The 17,117-nt window shown below is 41.5% G+C and overlaps 1 protein-coding gene across 2 annotated transcripts in view; it reads right to left on the reverse strand.

Moving 5' to 3' along the window:
* CTNNBL1 (catenin beta like 1) overlaps nucleotides 1-17,117 on the reverse strand; it is a 170,494-nt gene that overhangs the window by 116,376 nt on the left and 37,001 nt on the right. For both annotated transcript variants that reach the window (XM_006051738.4, XM_044927661.2), the window contains exons 3-4: nucleotides 14,052-14,158; nucleotides 3,402-3,541 (exon numbers count right to left, since the gene is read on the reverse strand). In XM_006051738.4, coding sequence (XP_006051800.1) covers nucleotides 3,402-3,541; nucleotides 14,052-14,158 — 247 coding nt within the window. The remainder of the gene's footprint in view (nucleotides 1-3,401; nucleotides 3,542-14,051; nucleotides 14,159-17,117) is intronic.

Genomic DNA, 17,117 nt, shown 5'->3' on the forward strand with positions numbered 1-17,117 from the left:
AGCGCTGACAAGCCCTCCCCAGGAGCAGTGATGCAGAGCGCCAGAATAAACTCTGAAGCGGCTTCTCACGGTTGAAAGGACAAGACTCAAGCTGTTTTCTCACATCCTCTGCCTCTTAAGGTTACAACAGACCAGCCTCTGATCCAATTAAAATCCCTATAGTTTATGTTTTCGCAAAGAAGGACAAAGCAAAAATGACCTGTGCCTGCTGGCAACATAACCAGCCATGTAAGGCTGTGGTTGATAAATGAAGAGTTAAAAAAGATTAAAAATTTAAGTCATGACTGCCACGAAATTGTTTATTCATGGTAAGGTGTTTTGGGCAGTTACAGCTGTACAACAGTAAATTGTTAACAACTGTTTCCTGAAGAAAAATTTCCATTATAGATCACAGATAAGACAAGAAACAGAGTGCAGTGCCACTGGGAGATCAACGCTCCAACAGATCGAGATGTGTTAGATGCAAGGCAAGAGGGCTGACCCTTCCCTGAAACCACGCCCAAGAAAAATGGTACTAGGAGGAAGATGACATTTACCCTAGTTGCTGCATCTGATTAAAATTAGGTAATTTTTAAAATTTCAAGTGCACTTTAAATTTGATGTAGGGCGTAATTAAAAAATCAGATTTTAAAAAATATAATTAGGGCAGCAGGGTGAAGATTAGCAGCAAGAGGGGAAAAAACAGTTTAGCTTGGAGAAAACAGGAGGGAAATGGCAGTCTGTCAAAGTTATTACAGGGGGACTTTTTTTTTTTTTTTTTTTTTTTCCTTTTTAAAGACCAGAACTTAACAACTTGGAACATCTGTGCCCTTGCCTTTCCCAAGTATGCCATGTCGAGCACACTTCTTGCGTCAGTCTTCTCCCCAGCAGGAACCAGGCTGGTGAATCAGCAAAATGTCAGTATCTTCAGAAAGCTGCCACTATTATTTTGAGTTGGCAGGAATAGAAAAAAGAAATCAGAGTTGTGTTTCCAGAAACAAAACAGGTGATGGCTGCATCAACACACAAGGCCACAGTGACACTGCAAGTCTGTCGGGGGCGCAGTGAGCCCTAGGGGGAGAGACTCAGGGTGCGCTAGGAAAGGACGCCGGACTGCAAACCCCCACCGCAACAGCCGCTGGTTCAACACCTGGACCTCAGACATACTACTAACGAAACAAATAAGGCTCTGGACGAAGTCATCTCTGAAGTCCGTTTGGATTCTGAAAATCTACCCTTCTGTAGTTAAGCTGAAATGTGAAGTCACAATTAGAACTCTTGGTTGCTAACTCTGGGAGGGCCAGTTACCTTAAATAGGTATCCTGAAGTCCAGTATCCTAAATAGGACTTATGCTAGACATCCACTATGTTTACTGATGGATGCTGCTTGAGCATCACTGCAGCCTGCGGTTCCTGGGGGTTGAGCACAGTGCCTGATAAGCACTCAGAGCCATGCTTCTCAAATGAATTCACGAGACCCGTATCGAGCTCACCCAAAATAAGCTAACTGACTGGGGTTCTCATACCACCCAGAACCGCCCAGTGAATCCTGGGGAATATTCTCATCAATCCGGATACTGACAGAGAGATTCTCCAGACTGTCTAACATTACATGAACTATCAGAAATGGCTTAAGATCACCCTTCAAGAAGCCTGAGTTAAAATTATTCACTGATTTATTTCTATGAGAATTATCAGGCAGGAAAGAACCTAGTCAGACATGCTCTCAGGAGAGAGATTACCAGAAAGATGAAAATAACATGAAGCAGCAGCAGATCTCCCATGAATATCACTCAAGCAGACGAACTACATTTGTCTCTTACCTTCGGAAATCTGGATTCAAACAGAACAACTACTGAAGAGAATTTGCTTTAATGACCATGACCACGACCACAGGCACATCAAAAACCTTTTCCACTAAAGCGGTTTCGAATCTGATAACAAAGTATAGAAAGGTTTTGGAAGTCATGATTCAGCTTCAGTTAAAAGCAATATTTACTAAATACCTACTAAGTATCAGAAATTGTTTAGCACTCATATGAACTCCTGGAGAAGGCAATGGCACCCCACTCCAGTACTCTTGCCTGGGAAATCCCATGGACGGAGGAGCCTGGTAGGCTGCAGTCCATGGAGTCACGAAGAGTCGGACACTTACTGAGCGACTTCAGTTTCACTTTTCACTTTCATGCATTGGAGAAGGAAATGGTAACCCATTCCAGTGTCTTGCCTAGAGAATCCCAGGGACGGCGGAGCCTGGTGGGCTGCTGTCTATGGGGGACTTAGCAGCAGCAGCAGCATATGAACTCCCTTAATCCTCTCAACAACACTGAAAGGCAAATGTTTATACACACATACACACACACACACACACACACACACACACACAGGATAGGACGTGAGTTTGAGCAAACTCAGAGAAACAATGAAGGATAGGGAAGCCTGGAGCGCCTCAGTTCATGGGGTCTCAGAGTCAGACAGACTGAGCAACTGAACAACAACACAGAGGAGCCTGGTGGGCTACAGCCCAGGGGGACACAAAGATTCAGATAAGACTGAGTGAGGACACACACACACACATATATATATTTTTAAATGCCATCCATGAATATACACAGTATCATACCCACAGAACAGTCTATAGCATTTAAGTCTTGAAATCAAGCTGAGAAACTAAATTCACAATTCTTAGATCCTTCAGTGACTTAATGTTCTATGCCCTTAAGACTGTTAAACCTTAAGGCACCCAAGTCTGCTTATGTCCTAGTGACTTAACTCATCTACTTTTGCAGACGAGAATACTAAGGCCTGGGGGTGGGGGGAGGGCACCAAATTTCATACTAGAAATAAAGCTGGGAGTCAAACCTAGATCGCCTATTTATGTCTAATGCTCAGTTAACAAACATTAAATGTCATGTGCACTCAGTCCTTTTTAAAGGAATTGGGAATATAGCAGTAGACAAAGTAGATAAAAATCCCTGTCTTCCTGGACAATAAATGTGAAACTAAAGGAAGGTTCATGGTCTCCTCTAGGCTCGGCTCCACTGGGCCATCTGTTAACAAAATGATGTCTAGATCAAGAGATGCAAATCCTGCCTGGTCTTGCCTATATAATGGGCCCCCAAATCAAGATCCTGAAAAATTAATGCTGTTAATATAAGAACAGATACATCACGATGAATTCTAGTACTAATAAGAGCAAATAGGACAATTAAGGGTTGCCCAAGATTTATTAATAGATTAAAAACCAGACTTCCGAATGAGTAAAAAGCAGCGTGTGTTTCAAGAAGGGAGATAATTAGAATGGAAATAGAACACCAGACGTGACAGCAGACATCAGCAGAGACAAACAGGAGAAGAGAGTAAACAGCACTCCCCCGCCACGTCCGTCCTCCTTCCCACTGAGGACAGATGTGAAAGGATATCTGTATTATCATGTCCAAGCAGCCCGAGAAGAGACTGAACAGCATTCAGCTCTACCAGAAGGTGGTATAGGTCTGGCATGGTGGCCACCACGTGCATCTCCTGAATGATGTCATTGAGGTCCAGCTCGGATTCCATAAACCTAGGAAGGGAAAACAAGACAGTGTCACTGCAGGGGAAGGGGTACAATCAGTAGTGAGGAACAGACAGCAACATAATCCAGAGACAATCTGTCAAAGCATCTTCAACAGACCAACCAAGAAGAATGCTCATCCAAACATCACAGTGTCACGCAACTTCCCTGGGAAATCGATTTCCTCATTACAAAAATCAATTCTGGATTCAGATCTCGTTACAGGGTTCCCCTTACCCTTGCAGTCATAAGTTCCCTTTGAGAGGCTCTGAAAGCATTCTGCCGCATTCAGTGATCTATCTGCCCACCAGTCCTGTGGATTAGTTACCATTACTCCTTGGAATGGCAATTCACTTTGTTGCCCTGAAGGTAGTCATCTTGCTAATCCAAAAAGGACTTCTCTTTCCTGTCACTTCAGATCAAGGGCCAATTATCCCCCTTACCCAAAGGAAAATACAGATTCTGCTACCATCCAGAAATACCTTCCCCTCCCCATCCCCTTTCCAATGAGCTGATGAAGAGGAACATCCCAAAGTAAAGCAGGTAAAGTCTGGCATTCCGTAACTCCATACCTTAAGTAGCGTAATACTTCACTCACATTTCCACACCTGAACCTTTCAGCCAACCTACACCCCGGCACTAAGAAAGAACTGCTTTTCATTCACCCCTGCGTGCCCTTCCTAAGTGTCTGACATTGAAGAAATGCCCACTAAGCTTTTGATGAGCAGGACAGGAAAGTTTGTTCTGAGAACACAATGCGGGATCCATGTAGAGCAACTGAACAATACCTGACTGAGAGGAATCAGTGGTTAAACAGACTGGAGCCAGACGGCCTGGCTCTGAACCTCACTTACCCACTTACTTAGCCTCTCTATGCCTCAGTTTCTTCATCTGTATAATAAATGGAATAATAAAGTTACCTATCTCACAGGCTACTGTAAAAAGTTAATGAACACACACATAAAGCAGTTTAAAAGTGTTTGCCGTGCAAAAAGCACAATATGTGTGCTCTCATTTCCATTACTACAATGATTATTTATAATATGTCTACCTTCCCTTCTAGGATGTAAGCTTCTTAAAAACAGGAATTACAAGAATGGATACATGTATATGTATGCCTGAGTCCCTTTGCTGTTCACCTGAAACCATCACAACATCGTTAATCAGCTATACTCCAATACAAAATAAAGAGTTTAATAAAAAATAAATACAACACACCAAATAAACCAGAAATTAGATCTTTTGTCTCTACATATCCACTGCTGCTGCTGCTGCTAAGTCACTTCGGTCGTGTCTGACTCTGTGTGACCCCATAGACGGCAGCCCACCAGGCTCCTCTGTCCATGGGATTTTCCAGGCAGGAGTACTGGAGTGGGGTGCCATTGCCTTCTCCCTACATATCCACAGATACCTGCTAAAGAAAAGGAACACAAGCAGGGATTCTTGAAGTCATTTGACTCATCAACTAATAGATACCGAGGAGCTGGGCAAACACCGTCTCTCTAGAACTTGGGAGATCATGCAAGAACAAAATCTAGAGACTACCATTTTTAAAAACATGTCCATATTTTATACAATATCTTACCACTGTTTCTCTCCATTACTATTTTTAACCATAACATTTACATATATATTTTTTTTTTCTGATGATAAAACATTACTTTTCGTAAAAAACTGGGGAAAGATAAGCCCTCAAAAAGTAAACAGAGATCTTAAAAATGGCAAAAATAAAGAAAAGTAAACAAATCATCTATAACCTTATTAACCAGAAACAACCACTGATAATACTCTGGTAAGTTTAAGTCATTGTTCTCAACTCTTGGCCTTTCCCCTACCCAAAAGTAGCCTACACAGTATACAGTTCTAAGTACGATTTTTGCTTTTTGTTGTCAGCAGAGGCTGAACAATTCCTCTTATCATTAAAGATTCCACAACAGGAAAAGTCAGTGTCCAGCACACTTCGCAGTCCTTCTTCTCCCAGGGCAAAATCCCACACTGAGCACAGCATCGCCTATGCTGAGCCCAGACAAGACTTCAGAATCCTTCTCAACACAGCATTTCAGTGACAACAAATGATACTAAGATACATGCGTTCATAGTTTTGTGTTAAGATAACTCCCAGGAAGGAAAAGTACCAAGTCAAAGAGTATGCATAACTTAACAGGTTTTGATACATCCTGCCAGAAAGGTACCAACAGTGTATAAGTTTGTTTCCCCTCATCCTGTTCAAAACAGGTATTATCTATTTAAAATCTCCAATTTGAGATGGGAAATGCAGCTTTTTAAAATTTTGCATTTCTGATACCACAATGGTTAAAATTCAATTACTGTTTACTAGCTATCTGTATTTCTTCTTTGCCCATTTTTCTATCAGGGTGTTCATCTTATTTATTGATTTATAAGTACTCTATATATTAAAGAAATTAATCTCTGTCATACATTGCAAAAAAAAACAGAGAAAATATTTGCCCTTTAATTTGTACATTGTGCTTTTTGATATAAAGGTTTTTAATTAGGGAAATTTTTGCCTCACGAATTCTATTTTACATGTATTCTGAACAAGGTTTTCTCTATGCTAAGATCAGATATATTTTATGGTGTACTTTTATGTTTATACATTTTTAAATGTTTTAGAGTAATAAAACTAAGATTTATTTCAGAGTATAATATAGGGCAAAGATCTAACTTTATTTCTGCAAATGTCTGGCCCATTGCCCCAGTACCATAATCTATCTTTTATCCACAGATTTGAAGAAATGCCACCTCTATCACACACTAAATTTTAATGCATACTCTAATCTGTTTATGGGCTTTTCACTCCATTTCATTGATTTGTCTGCAAATTCCTGAGCCAGGACCACACTTTCCATAGTGTTACAGTATATTTTATGTCTGTTACTGCAAAACACTCCCATACTAGCCTTCTTTTTAAATGCCCCTGTCTGTTCTCAACTGTTTATTATTCCAAGTAAATTTTAAAATTATTTTTGTCAAGGCCCCCGGATACCACTTTTTCTAAAAAAGTCTCCTTCCACAGTGCTTACAAACAGATTACCTTTTAAATCACTAGTTCCCCATTACTTCAAGTGTGGAAGCCAAATCAGAATCATGACTTGGAAGAGCTGGTGCAGAATTCAAATAGTCTATGGGGCAGTAGATCTATATAATCTTTGAATCTAATGGGCTCAGCAAGCCTCTAAGGCTTCTTTGCCTTATGTGGGTAATTAAAAAAAAAATTTTGATTTCTTGAGAGTAACTTGACAAAAGATTTTTACAGCTCACCAGGAAGAATTAGCAAGGGAGACTGGGCAGCAACTAGTAATAAACAAATCATGCTGGATACAAGGAAGCGATAGGGGGACTTGAGTGATAATCAGTGAATGAATGCCAGCCTGGAGACAGGCTTCTGGTGGTACCCTTCAGGGCTCCATCCTTAAGTCTGTTTAAGTATTTTACTGTTATTTTTTGACCCACGACTCAGGTGAAGATACATAAAAGGCAAACTTAACAAATGTCATATAACACAAAGCTTACAGTGAACACAGCAGCTGACAGAATCAATTCAGAAAGTTCCTGACAGGCAACGATGACAGGCCAAATCTAACAGGAGGAAAATTACCTAGGATCCACATGGAGAATAATGCACTGAACCAAAAAGGCAAGAATACATGGATCAGGAAAGACAGTATAATAAGTGGGAAAAAGTGAAAGTCACTCAGTCGTGTCCGACTCTTTGCAATCCCATGGATTGTAGTCCACCAGGCTCCTCTGTCGATAGTAAGTGAACATGGGTGGAAAGGACTTGATGATTTTAAGTCAACAGTAATCACAATACAAATCAGACCATGAGACAGCTCTGCCAGGACACAGACTACTTCTCAGTCCTCTCTGGACATCTAGCACTAGACACACTCCCTGTCCACTGCAGAAATTCCAAAGGTGCCTGTCAAAGGGAGAAGTGGAAAATTGCTGCCTCAAATGCTACCATGGTTTTAGGCTGCTTAAAAGAAGACAACAAGATAGAGTTATGCTGACTAGATGGCCTAAAAGTTTGTGACATCTGTTATGGGAATCTACTTTGTGAGGGATGAAAGTGAAAGTGAAAGTCGCTCAGTCATGTCCAACTCTTTGCGACCCCATGGACTACACACAGTCCATGGAATGCTCCAGGCCAGAATACTGGAGTGGAGTTATGGAAACTAAATAGCTTTCGGAAGCAACTGAAATCATAAGGAGTCTAACTACCCTCTCCCATGAGGATCTGTTGAAATTCTTTTTCATTCTGAGTTGAAATCTTAAGAGTCAGACCTGTCAAATGATGAAATAGGTTTCTTTGGAAAGTTATACCCTTGTCACTGGGGGTAATTAATAAAGGGTGATATTTTTAAAAATCAATAATTAGAAGGGAGAAATAGACTTGTACTTTCCAGTCCCTTCCAACTTTGAAATTGCTCTTTCAAATATGCAATCCTAACCAAGTATCTTTAAGTTTAGAAACTCAGAAAATTATCAAAACAAAATAAAACCAGCAGAAAGTCAACTGTGAGCAGGGATATAGCATAAAAATACCACTGGGGGTCCCATGTTACAAGAGTAGCGTGATACGGTGAGAAATGCCTGGACTTGGGAATGAGATTGACCTGGGTCACATCCAGCCTGTGTAACCATTAGCAGTTTGTTACTAAGTATTTATGGGCACATACTAGGTGTCCACAAAACAGATAACAATCCCAGTTGCTGTCCTCACTGAACTCCTATCCTAGCACAAATATAAATAATCTATTGCATCCAATTAGTAGCAAGAATATCCAGCACTGCCCAAGAAAACTGCCCCTGGAACACAGAGCACCAGACTCCAACCTTGTCAAGGGAGACAGAGAATATTAACTAACCTACTTCTAAAACTCAACTTCCTTCATCTTTCTCTCTGAATTAAAGTGAGGATTAAGAGAGATAAAAAGAAGTTCCTAACAATTGTTGGTAGATAGCAGGCAATCAATGAATCTAGATTCCATCAAGTTTGCTATGCTATAACAAAGAAAATTCTCTTTTTGCTGACAGAAGTACAAGCTGACTCATTTTTAAGCACACACTACACTGTTTGCAGACGGCTGTCTAGGGATTAGGCATACCTTCCACAACAGATGACTCACAGCTGGGGGAAAGGATCAAGTTAGAGGTCAATGGGAAAGCAATAGAGCAACATATTAAAACAGTACCCCAGGCTGAGATGGGGTCACTGATTCCATCTGGTATGACGGAGAATATTCCGCTAGCCTGCTCATGTACATTTGCTTCGTATCAGCAGGATGCCCTCCTTCAACCACGAAAGTGAATTTTAGCAAGTGACCAGCAGTGTTCAAAAACACTATAAAAGCACCAGAAACCAGTACATGCTCCTGCAATCACAAAACCAGCTATAAGTGCACAGAGAACATGGTGCTTTCTTCACTTGGTTAAAAGCATGGTCCTGGGATTGCAGGGTCAGCGTAGGTGGTGGCTGGGGATCCTTTCAGGGGTCTATAGCATCAAAACTATTTTTAGACTAACTCCAAAACATTATTTGCTTCTTTTACTCTCTTTCTCTCGGGAGTATACAGTGGAGTTTTTCAGAGGACTATACAACGTGTGATGCTACCACTCCCCTAATGGCTAATGATATGTGTGCTTGAATATTCTAGAATCTTCTAAGATAAGCACTTTGGGGTACTCAACAATTTATGTGTACAAAAGATGCCTGAGACTAAAAAATTTGACGGCCACTAAACTAAATAATTCTGCCCCTGCAAAAATGAAGAGAAAAACTACTAAAGGACTTACTGGGGAAATAGCACACTCCACTCTATGCGCTGTTTGGGAGAAAGATCACACAGTGCAGAGCAGAGGCTGCATAAGGAGAATTGTCAATTGAATCTGAAACGCAGCCAAATGAAGAGAGGCATTTTTTGGTATGCAATCAAAATGACAATTGCATATATGGGAAAATAAATTTGAATGTTTCTGATCTCAACTGGAAAGTTTCATTCAAATATGCTCTAGCAATTTTCATCTTAATTGCACCTCGCTGGTCTAGAGAATTATAAAAGACACTGCACCAGTAAGAATTCAAGAACTCAAGGTTAAAACACAATGTAGTTTCCTGACTGCTTTTGAACATAAAAAAAAAAATGTTCTTTATGCATGATTTCAATTTGCAAATGTTCAGATTTAAAAACTAAAATAGTATATATTTTGTCTGAATGTCAAACACTGTTGATATTTTTAAATAAAATAACATTTCCTTAAAACCAGTTCATGAATTGTAACAATGAATTCACGTAGTACCTAAGACGTAGATGGTGAACAAAAGCTGCAGAAACCCACTGCTTTAAAGTATACCCACCAAATGGGCAAAGGCAATACTGGCATTTCAATAAGTAAACTGAGTTTCTTAAATTTCCAGTGTCATCCATCTATGGCATAGCTGCTTCATAATGTAGCCTTAAGTTCCAAGAAATGGGGATATAGTAAACATGACATCAACTACGTAAGACCTCTCACGCTTACTGAGTACCTACAGTATGGTAGGCACTGTGCTAGGTACTACAGAGACAAGCAATACACAGTCCACCTAAAAGGAGCACAGAGTTGAATGCAGAAAGACCACTGAGTAAAGAAATAACAATAACAAATGGCAAAGATGTTAAGGCAGATCAAATTCATTATGGGCAAGAATGCAGGGAAAGAGAACTGCTGATGGAAGAACTAAAGGAGACAGTGGAGAATTTGGCAGCAGCTATCACCCAGGTGGCTCAGTGGTAACGAATTTGCCTGCAGTGCTGGAAATGCAGGAGATGCGGGTGTGATCCCTAGGTTGGGAAGAACCCCTGGAGGAGGAAATGTCTCCAGTCTCCTTGCCTGGAGAATCCCATGGATAGAGCCTGGCGGGCTACAGTCCATGGCGTCACAAAGAGTTAGACACAACTGAGCACGCAGGCACACATCAAAGTTTAAAATGTTCATGCTTTCAATCTGGGAATTCAATATTTAGATATGTATCCTAGAGAAACACATGGATACCAAGACAAATGTACATAGAGGTTCGCTACAGTATTACTCATAAAAGTCAGTATTACAAATAACATTGTAAATCAACTATGCTTCAATAAAAAAGGGAGACTAAAAAAATAACCCAATGTCCATCTATAAAAACGTAACAAATAAATCATGGTTATCTCCAAACTACAAAATACTATGCAAACAACCACAAAGCATAAGGTAACTACGCACAGAGTAACGCTGAAAGATATTCTGTTTCATGACCAAAAAGTAAAGGTGCAAGATAAGTACAGTATGACTTAGGTGGGAAAAAAATTTTGCATCCATATATATATATATATATATATATATATATATATATATAAATCAGTGTACAGAAAATAATGAAAAAGGATACTCACAGAAGTGTTCACAGGTGCTATCTCTAAGTAGGGGAATGGAAAGGGGGTCAGTGCAGGGAAAGAAAGCTTTCATCTTTCACATTTTTCATTCTACTTATGCACTGTTGGTATTTTCCTATGACGACAGTCTATTTGCGTATTATATAATCAAACACACACACATGCGGTATGACAAGTATAATTACTGCTGTATGGTACTGGTGGTGGTGCTTAGTTGCTCAGTCGTATCCGACTCTTTGTGACCTTAGGGACTGTAGCCTGTTGTCCATGGATTTTTCCAGGCAAGAATACTGGAGTGGGTTGCCATTCCTCCTCCAGGGGATCTTCCCAATCCAGGGATCGAATCTGCATCTCTTGCATCTTCTGCATTGGCAGGTGGATTCTTTACCACAGAGCCATCAGGGAAGCCCATGTTGTTCGGTGGAGATCAGTGCAAAACCTGATGGGACTCTGGCACTGGGAAAGCTGAGCTCTGATCCAGCCACTCCTACCATCAAAGGGGGCTGTGGCCTGAGGTCCAGTAACCAGGTTCTCCCCTCTCCACCTCCTCATCTACCATACAGACAGAATGCAGTGGACACCAGCCTTTCCAGGTTGACGTGAGGACAGAAGGCCCTCTGATACCTCTGTGCCTCTGTTCCTGCTGGTCACACTGCCTGGCGTGCCTTTCCCTGTTCTTTTCGGCCTAACTAAAATCAAAATCAGCTCAAATACCACTTCTTCTGTGAAGCTCTCAATAAGCCCCAACTATTCACTGCTTCTTCCTCTTGTATTTCTTTTAAAGTATACTTTGTTACCATGTATTTACTGTCAGTTTCCCTAGTAATTTTGTTTCTCCATTTGTTTTTAAACCTTTTATTTTATATTGGAGTGGAATACCAGACCACCTGACCTGCCTCTTGAGAAACCTGTATGCAGGTCAGAAAGCAACAGTTAGAACTGGACACGGAACAACAGACTGGTTCCAAATAGGAAAAGGAGTATGTCAAGGCTGTATATTGTCACCCTGCTTATTTAACTTACGTGCAGAGTACATCATGAGAAACGCTGGGCTGGAAGAAGCACAAGGTGGAATCAAGATTTCCTGGAGAAATATCAATAACCTCAGATATGCAGATGACACCACCCTTATGGCAGAAAGTGAAGAGGAACTAAAAAGCCTCTTGATGAACGTGAAAGTGGAGAGTGAAAAAGTTGGCTTAAAGCTCAACATTCAGAAAACGAAGATCATGGCATTTGGTCCCATCACTTCATGGGAAATAGATGGGGAAACAGTGGAAACAGTGTCAGACTTTATTTTTCTGGGCTCCAAAATCACTGCCGATGGTGACTGCAGCCATGAAATTAAAAGACACTCCTTGGAAGGAAAGTTATGACCAACCTAGATAGCATATTCAAAAGCAGAGATATTATTTTGCCAACAAAGGTCTGTCTAGTCAAGGCTATGGTTTTTCCTGTGGTCATGTATGGATATGAGAGTTGAACTGTGAAGAAAGCTGAGTGCCGAAGAATTGATGCTTTTGAACTGTGGTGTTGGAGAAGACTCTTGAGAGTCCCTTGGACTTCAAGGAGATCCATCCAGTTCATCCTAAAGGAGACCAGTCCTGGGTGTTCATTGGAAGGACTGATGCTGAGGCTGAAACTCCAATACTTTGGCCACCTCATAAGACGAGTTGACTCATTGGAAAAGACTCTGATGCTGGGAGGGATTGGGGCAGGAGGAGAAGGGGACAACAGAGGATGAGATGGCTGGATGGCATCACAGACTCGATACACATGAGTTTGGGTGAACTCCGGGAGTTTGTGATGGACAGGGAGGCCTGGCGTGCTGCGATTCATGGGGTCGCAGAGTCAGACACGACTGAGCGACTGAACTGAACTGAACTGATAGCCAATTAACAATGTTGTGACAGATTCAAGGGGACAGCAAAGGGACTCAGCCATACATACACATGTATCCATTCTCCCCAGTCTCTCCTCCCATTCAGGCTGCCACATAACATTGAGCAGAGTTCTTTGTCCCCTAGTAACCTTTAAACTTGAGTGCAAAGACTATACTATTCAACTCCTCATTGCCTAGGGACAATATTAAGATTCATTAAAAGTATATGTCCTGGAAGGGAGGAAGGGAGAGAAAGAGAAATTTAGGACGTTAAAATCTGTATAAATATGAAAATCTACTTACTTTGGATTCAAAACTGATTGAAAATTATCAGAGTCTTCATAGCAGCACTTCACATGCACTGAGGAGTGATCAGGTAACTATCAGTTCATGAGCACTTACTATGCGCCAGATACTGAGCTAAGTCCTTGTCATTATTCTCACAACAACCCTGTGAAGGAGGTACTATTTCTTTATACAGATGAGACACTTGGGGCTAAGAAAGAAGACCTGACTCACTGAAGGTCATGTGGGAGTCACACCCATATTTGTCTAGCCCCAAAGCCTTTGACATTTTCTCAGTAGTAAAGCTATCGCTACTGGCAGCCATGGTTAGTTTTCTAGGGGCCTGGAAGAGAAATGCAAAAAAGAGTAAACAGGTCCTAGGGTGGCATCTGGGAACCTGGCTTTTGAAACAGTTCCTAAGTGATAAGGTTTGCTTTACCCATCTGGGGCACTGAACATCTGCTTTCCGTCTGTGAGTCTGCAATTTTAGTAGTTGTTGCTGGCAGAGAATGCCATGGTCTGTCTTCAATAAATTATCCTGGTCTCAGTCTCAAATGGGCTTCCCTAACAGAAACAGGGCACACGCGATGATGTATTGCATTGCTGGAAGAAGGAGCCTGTCTGCTGACCCCTCCCAGGGGGCGGGAGAAAACACAGGAAGCCTGTATATGAATGTCTCCAAACTGCCTGATGTGTCTTTTCCCCTTGCTGATCCTACTGTGTACCCGAGAGTACCACTGATTCTGAGTCCCGAGAGAACTTCTAGTGATTTCCCAAACAAGTGAGTCATCCTGGGACTCCCGACCCAAAGCCCAGAAACCAAAGCAGACAAAACACACAAAGAGCAAAACAAAAAACAGCAACAAAGCATCTCAGAGGAGAACGGGCAAAAAACAGCAAAATGGAGCCTTACTTCTCTGGATTGTCTGGAAACTTGATCCGCAACTCTTGGTTTTTGTATGATCTTTTCTCAAATGTCAGGATCATTTTCTTCACTGAGCTTTCATCCAATGGTTCTTCCTGGTGTAAAGAGACAACAATTTCAGTCCAAAGGGATTGTTTCTTATTCACTAATCACTACTTCCTTCCCATGGCTTTTACTATGCCACTCTGCCACTCACCTTTCTGGATTAAGTGTACAATACACACATACTCCCCTCCACCCCTCATTAGAATGAGGGTTAAGGGTCTACATCATGTGCTACTTAGTATCATTACTCTGTGTGTCTCACATTTAGCCCAGGAAGTTCAGCTTAAGGTGTTAAAGATTCACTCATTCAACAAATACTTGAGTATACTATATGGCATTGGAGTAAGCAACAGTAGTAAATGAATATTACATAATATTTATCTCATCCTTTTCTTCTTTCATACAGGTAAGATAACCTTCAGAGGTTTAAAAGAACTTGTTCAAGGTCAAACCCTGAGTCAATGACAGTGGCCCTCAATCTTTTCCCCACACCAGGGGTCAGCAAACTGTGGTCCACATATCAAATTCAACTTAGAGCCTATTTTTGTATACCCGCCCACAATGCGGGAGACCTGGGTTCAATCCCTGGGTTGGGAAGATCCCCTGGAGGAGGAAATGGCAACCCCCTCCAGTATTCTTGCCTGGAGAATCCCCATGGGAAGAGGAGCCTGATGGGCTATAGTTCACTGTGTCACAAAGAGTCAGTCATGACTGAGTGACTAAGCACACACGCACACACACACACACAAGATAAGAATGGTTATTAAGCAGCAACAGTCACCGCTTTGTGTTTCTTATCCATTACATTACATTTCTTATACATTACTGTATCTAGCCCATCCTAGCTGCTGAGAAGGGAATCAAACAGGAACCTGGAATCCTGATACAGCAACAAGAATTTAGTAATCTCACTCAGAGTAAGCATAAAAAACACCCCGGCAAGCCACATAGTTTTCTCACTTCTCATATACTGGAATAATACCTACAAAGGTAAATAAAATGAGTTTTTGAAAACAGAATCATTTCCTCCAAAAAAAAAAAATCTACACTAAAATTTCAGAAATGCTTTTTCTTCAGTTTATTTCCCAGTTTAATCTGCTGCAGTTCACTCTGCCTCTCTAACACTCTCCCAACTCCTAGCTTCACAGCTTGGTAGTCACTGACCATAACTCACACCGAATGCCATTAAGAGAACCAGAAATAGATCCTTTTGGAAAGCACTGAATCATTTCATAATTCTTTTAAGTTCCCCAAAATGTTAGCTATTATTTTATTAAATTTAGATTCTGACATATTGAGTTTTAAATGGGAGATACCTGTAACATTCATTTGGGCATGACACATTTCTTAGACTTTTAATCAATGACTCCTGGACCCAGAGGGACTCTGTTGGAACCACCCACAACCTGCTCCCCAGTGTCTATGGCTTTAAAGAGAAGTTCCCTGACTTGGTAAAAACTGAAGTCAGAGCTCTGGCCCAGTCAGGACTCAGAGCTGTAGCTTTACTACTTACTACCCACGTAGCAATGTTACTTTGCTGAATGTATTATCTTCAAACCCTCACCAAGTCTCATTGATTCTACCTCATATGTGAGTCCATCCACTTGCATTTTGAATAAAATTCCAAATTGTTCACATGACATATATAAGGATGGTCTGGCAGGATCTGGCCCAGTAATCTCACCAACCCCCAAATCCCCGTTGGTGGCTTGTGCCCACTTGTTCACTGTTGAGTCTCCAGTGCCCAGGATGGGGCCTGGCATACAGGAGGCATCCAGTGAAGATCTGCTGAAGGAAGGAAGGAAGGCAAGCAGAGAGGGGAAAACTATTACCTTTATCTTTCAAGGTCATAGAGATGACCTAAAGACATGAAGCACATAAATCTGTTTCATAAACTACATGACACTATACTAATGTAAGCTATTATTGTAACTCGTTGTAGCTTGGTTAGTCGCTAAGTCATGTCTGACTCTTTTGTGACCCCATGGACTGTAGCCTGCCAGGTTCCTCTATCCCTGGGATTTCCCAGGCAAGAATACTGGAGTGGGTTTCCATTTCCATCTCCAGGGGATCTTCTTGACCCAGGGATCAAATCTGTGTCACCTGCTTTGCAGGTGAATTCTTTATCATTGAGCGACCTGGGAGGCCCTTATTGTAACTCTTAGCATGACTGTTAATGTACCCAACTTATCACTGGGATTTAACTAAAAAATAATTTAAATTTCTAGGAAAGGGTTAAATCACTTTTAAGCAACTTCAATACCCACGGCTCTTCTTTCCCTTAGCTAACATCCTGCCCACCCTGTAGAAGAAAACTTTATTAGTGTTAATAATACAGCGCTCACAGGATTCCCAAAGTCTTAGCCTCTCCAGGGTTTGGCCTTCCCTCCTTTAATCTGTCTCCAACACTGGGGGAAAACTGAATTATCAGTCTTAGTCATCGGCCACAGCAGTATCTCCAATAGCTCAACGTCAGAAACCAGAGGGAGATTTCAGAAAGATGAATGCTGGTGATGTAGCACAAAAAGGACAATCATATTTTACAAGTTCACGTGACTTTACAGGGGCAAACATCACTTGTTTTTCATCAGATGGGACTTCGGTGGCAGAGAGAAAATAACTCCTGGACTTGTAGCCCTCCATGTGTCATTTTTACAAAGCGATCTCTCTTTCCCTGTCCCTTCCCGGAAGGGCTGGTCCCACACTGCATTTCTGTCTCCCAGGCTAGAAACCATTTACCCATGACAGCTACTAGCCTAATCCCCCAGTACCAGCAGTGCCCGACACGGGAATTATACCTGCCAATTAACTGCTGCTGCAGGGCTAACAGATTGAGCAGAAGCTAGTGAGGAGGGAGGGCGAGAGGGAAAATGTGCTACACACACTGTTTGTCTAAGGCTGGCAGGACTGCTGTCCTCAGAGACGAGAATCAGGACTGTCTCCCACCACAGATTCCCAAAGTGTCACCACCTTTTAGGGGCAGACCCCCAAACTAGCACTGGTAGAAAT

Source organism: Bubalus bubalis, chromosome 14 (assembly GCF_019923935.1).
Source record: "Bubalus bubalis isolate 160015118507 breed Murrah chromosome 14, NDDB_SH_1, whole genome shotgun sequence".
In the NCBI taxonomy this organism is placed as follows: domain Eukaryota; kingdom Metazoa; phylum Chordata; class Mammalia; order Artiodactyla; family Bovidae; genus Bubalus; species Bubalus bubalis.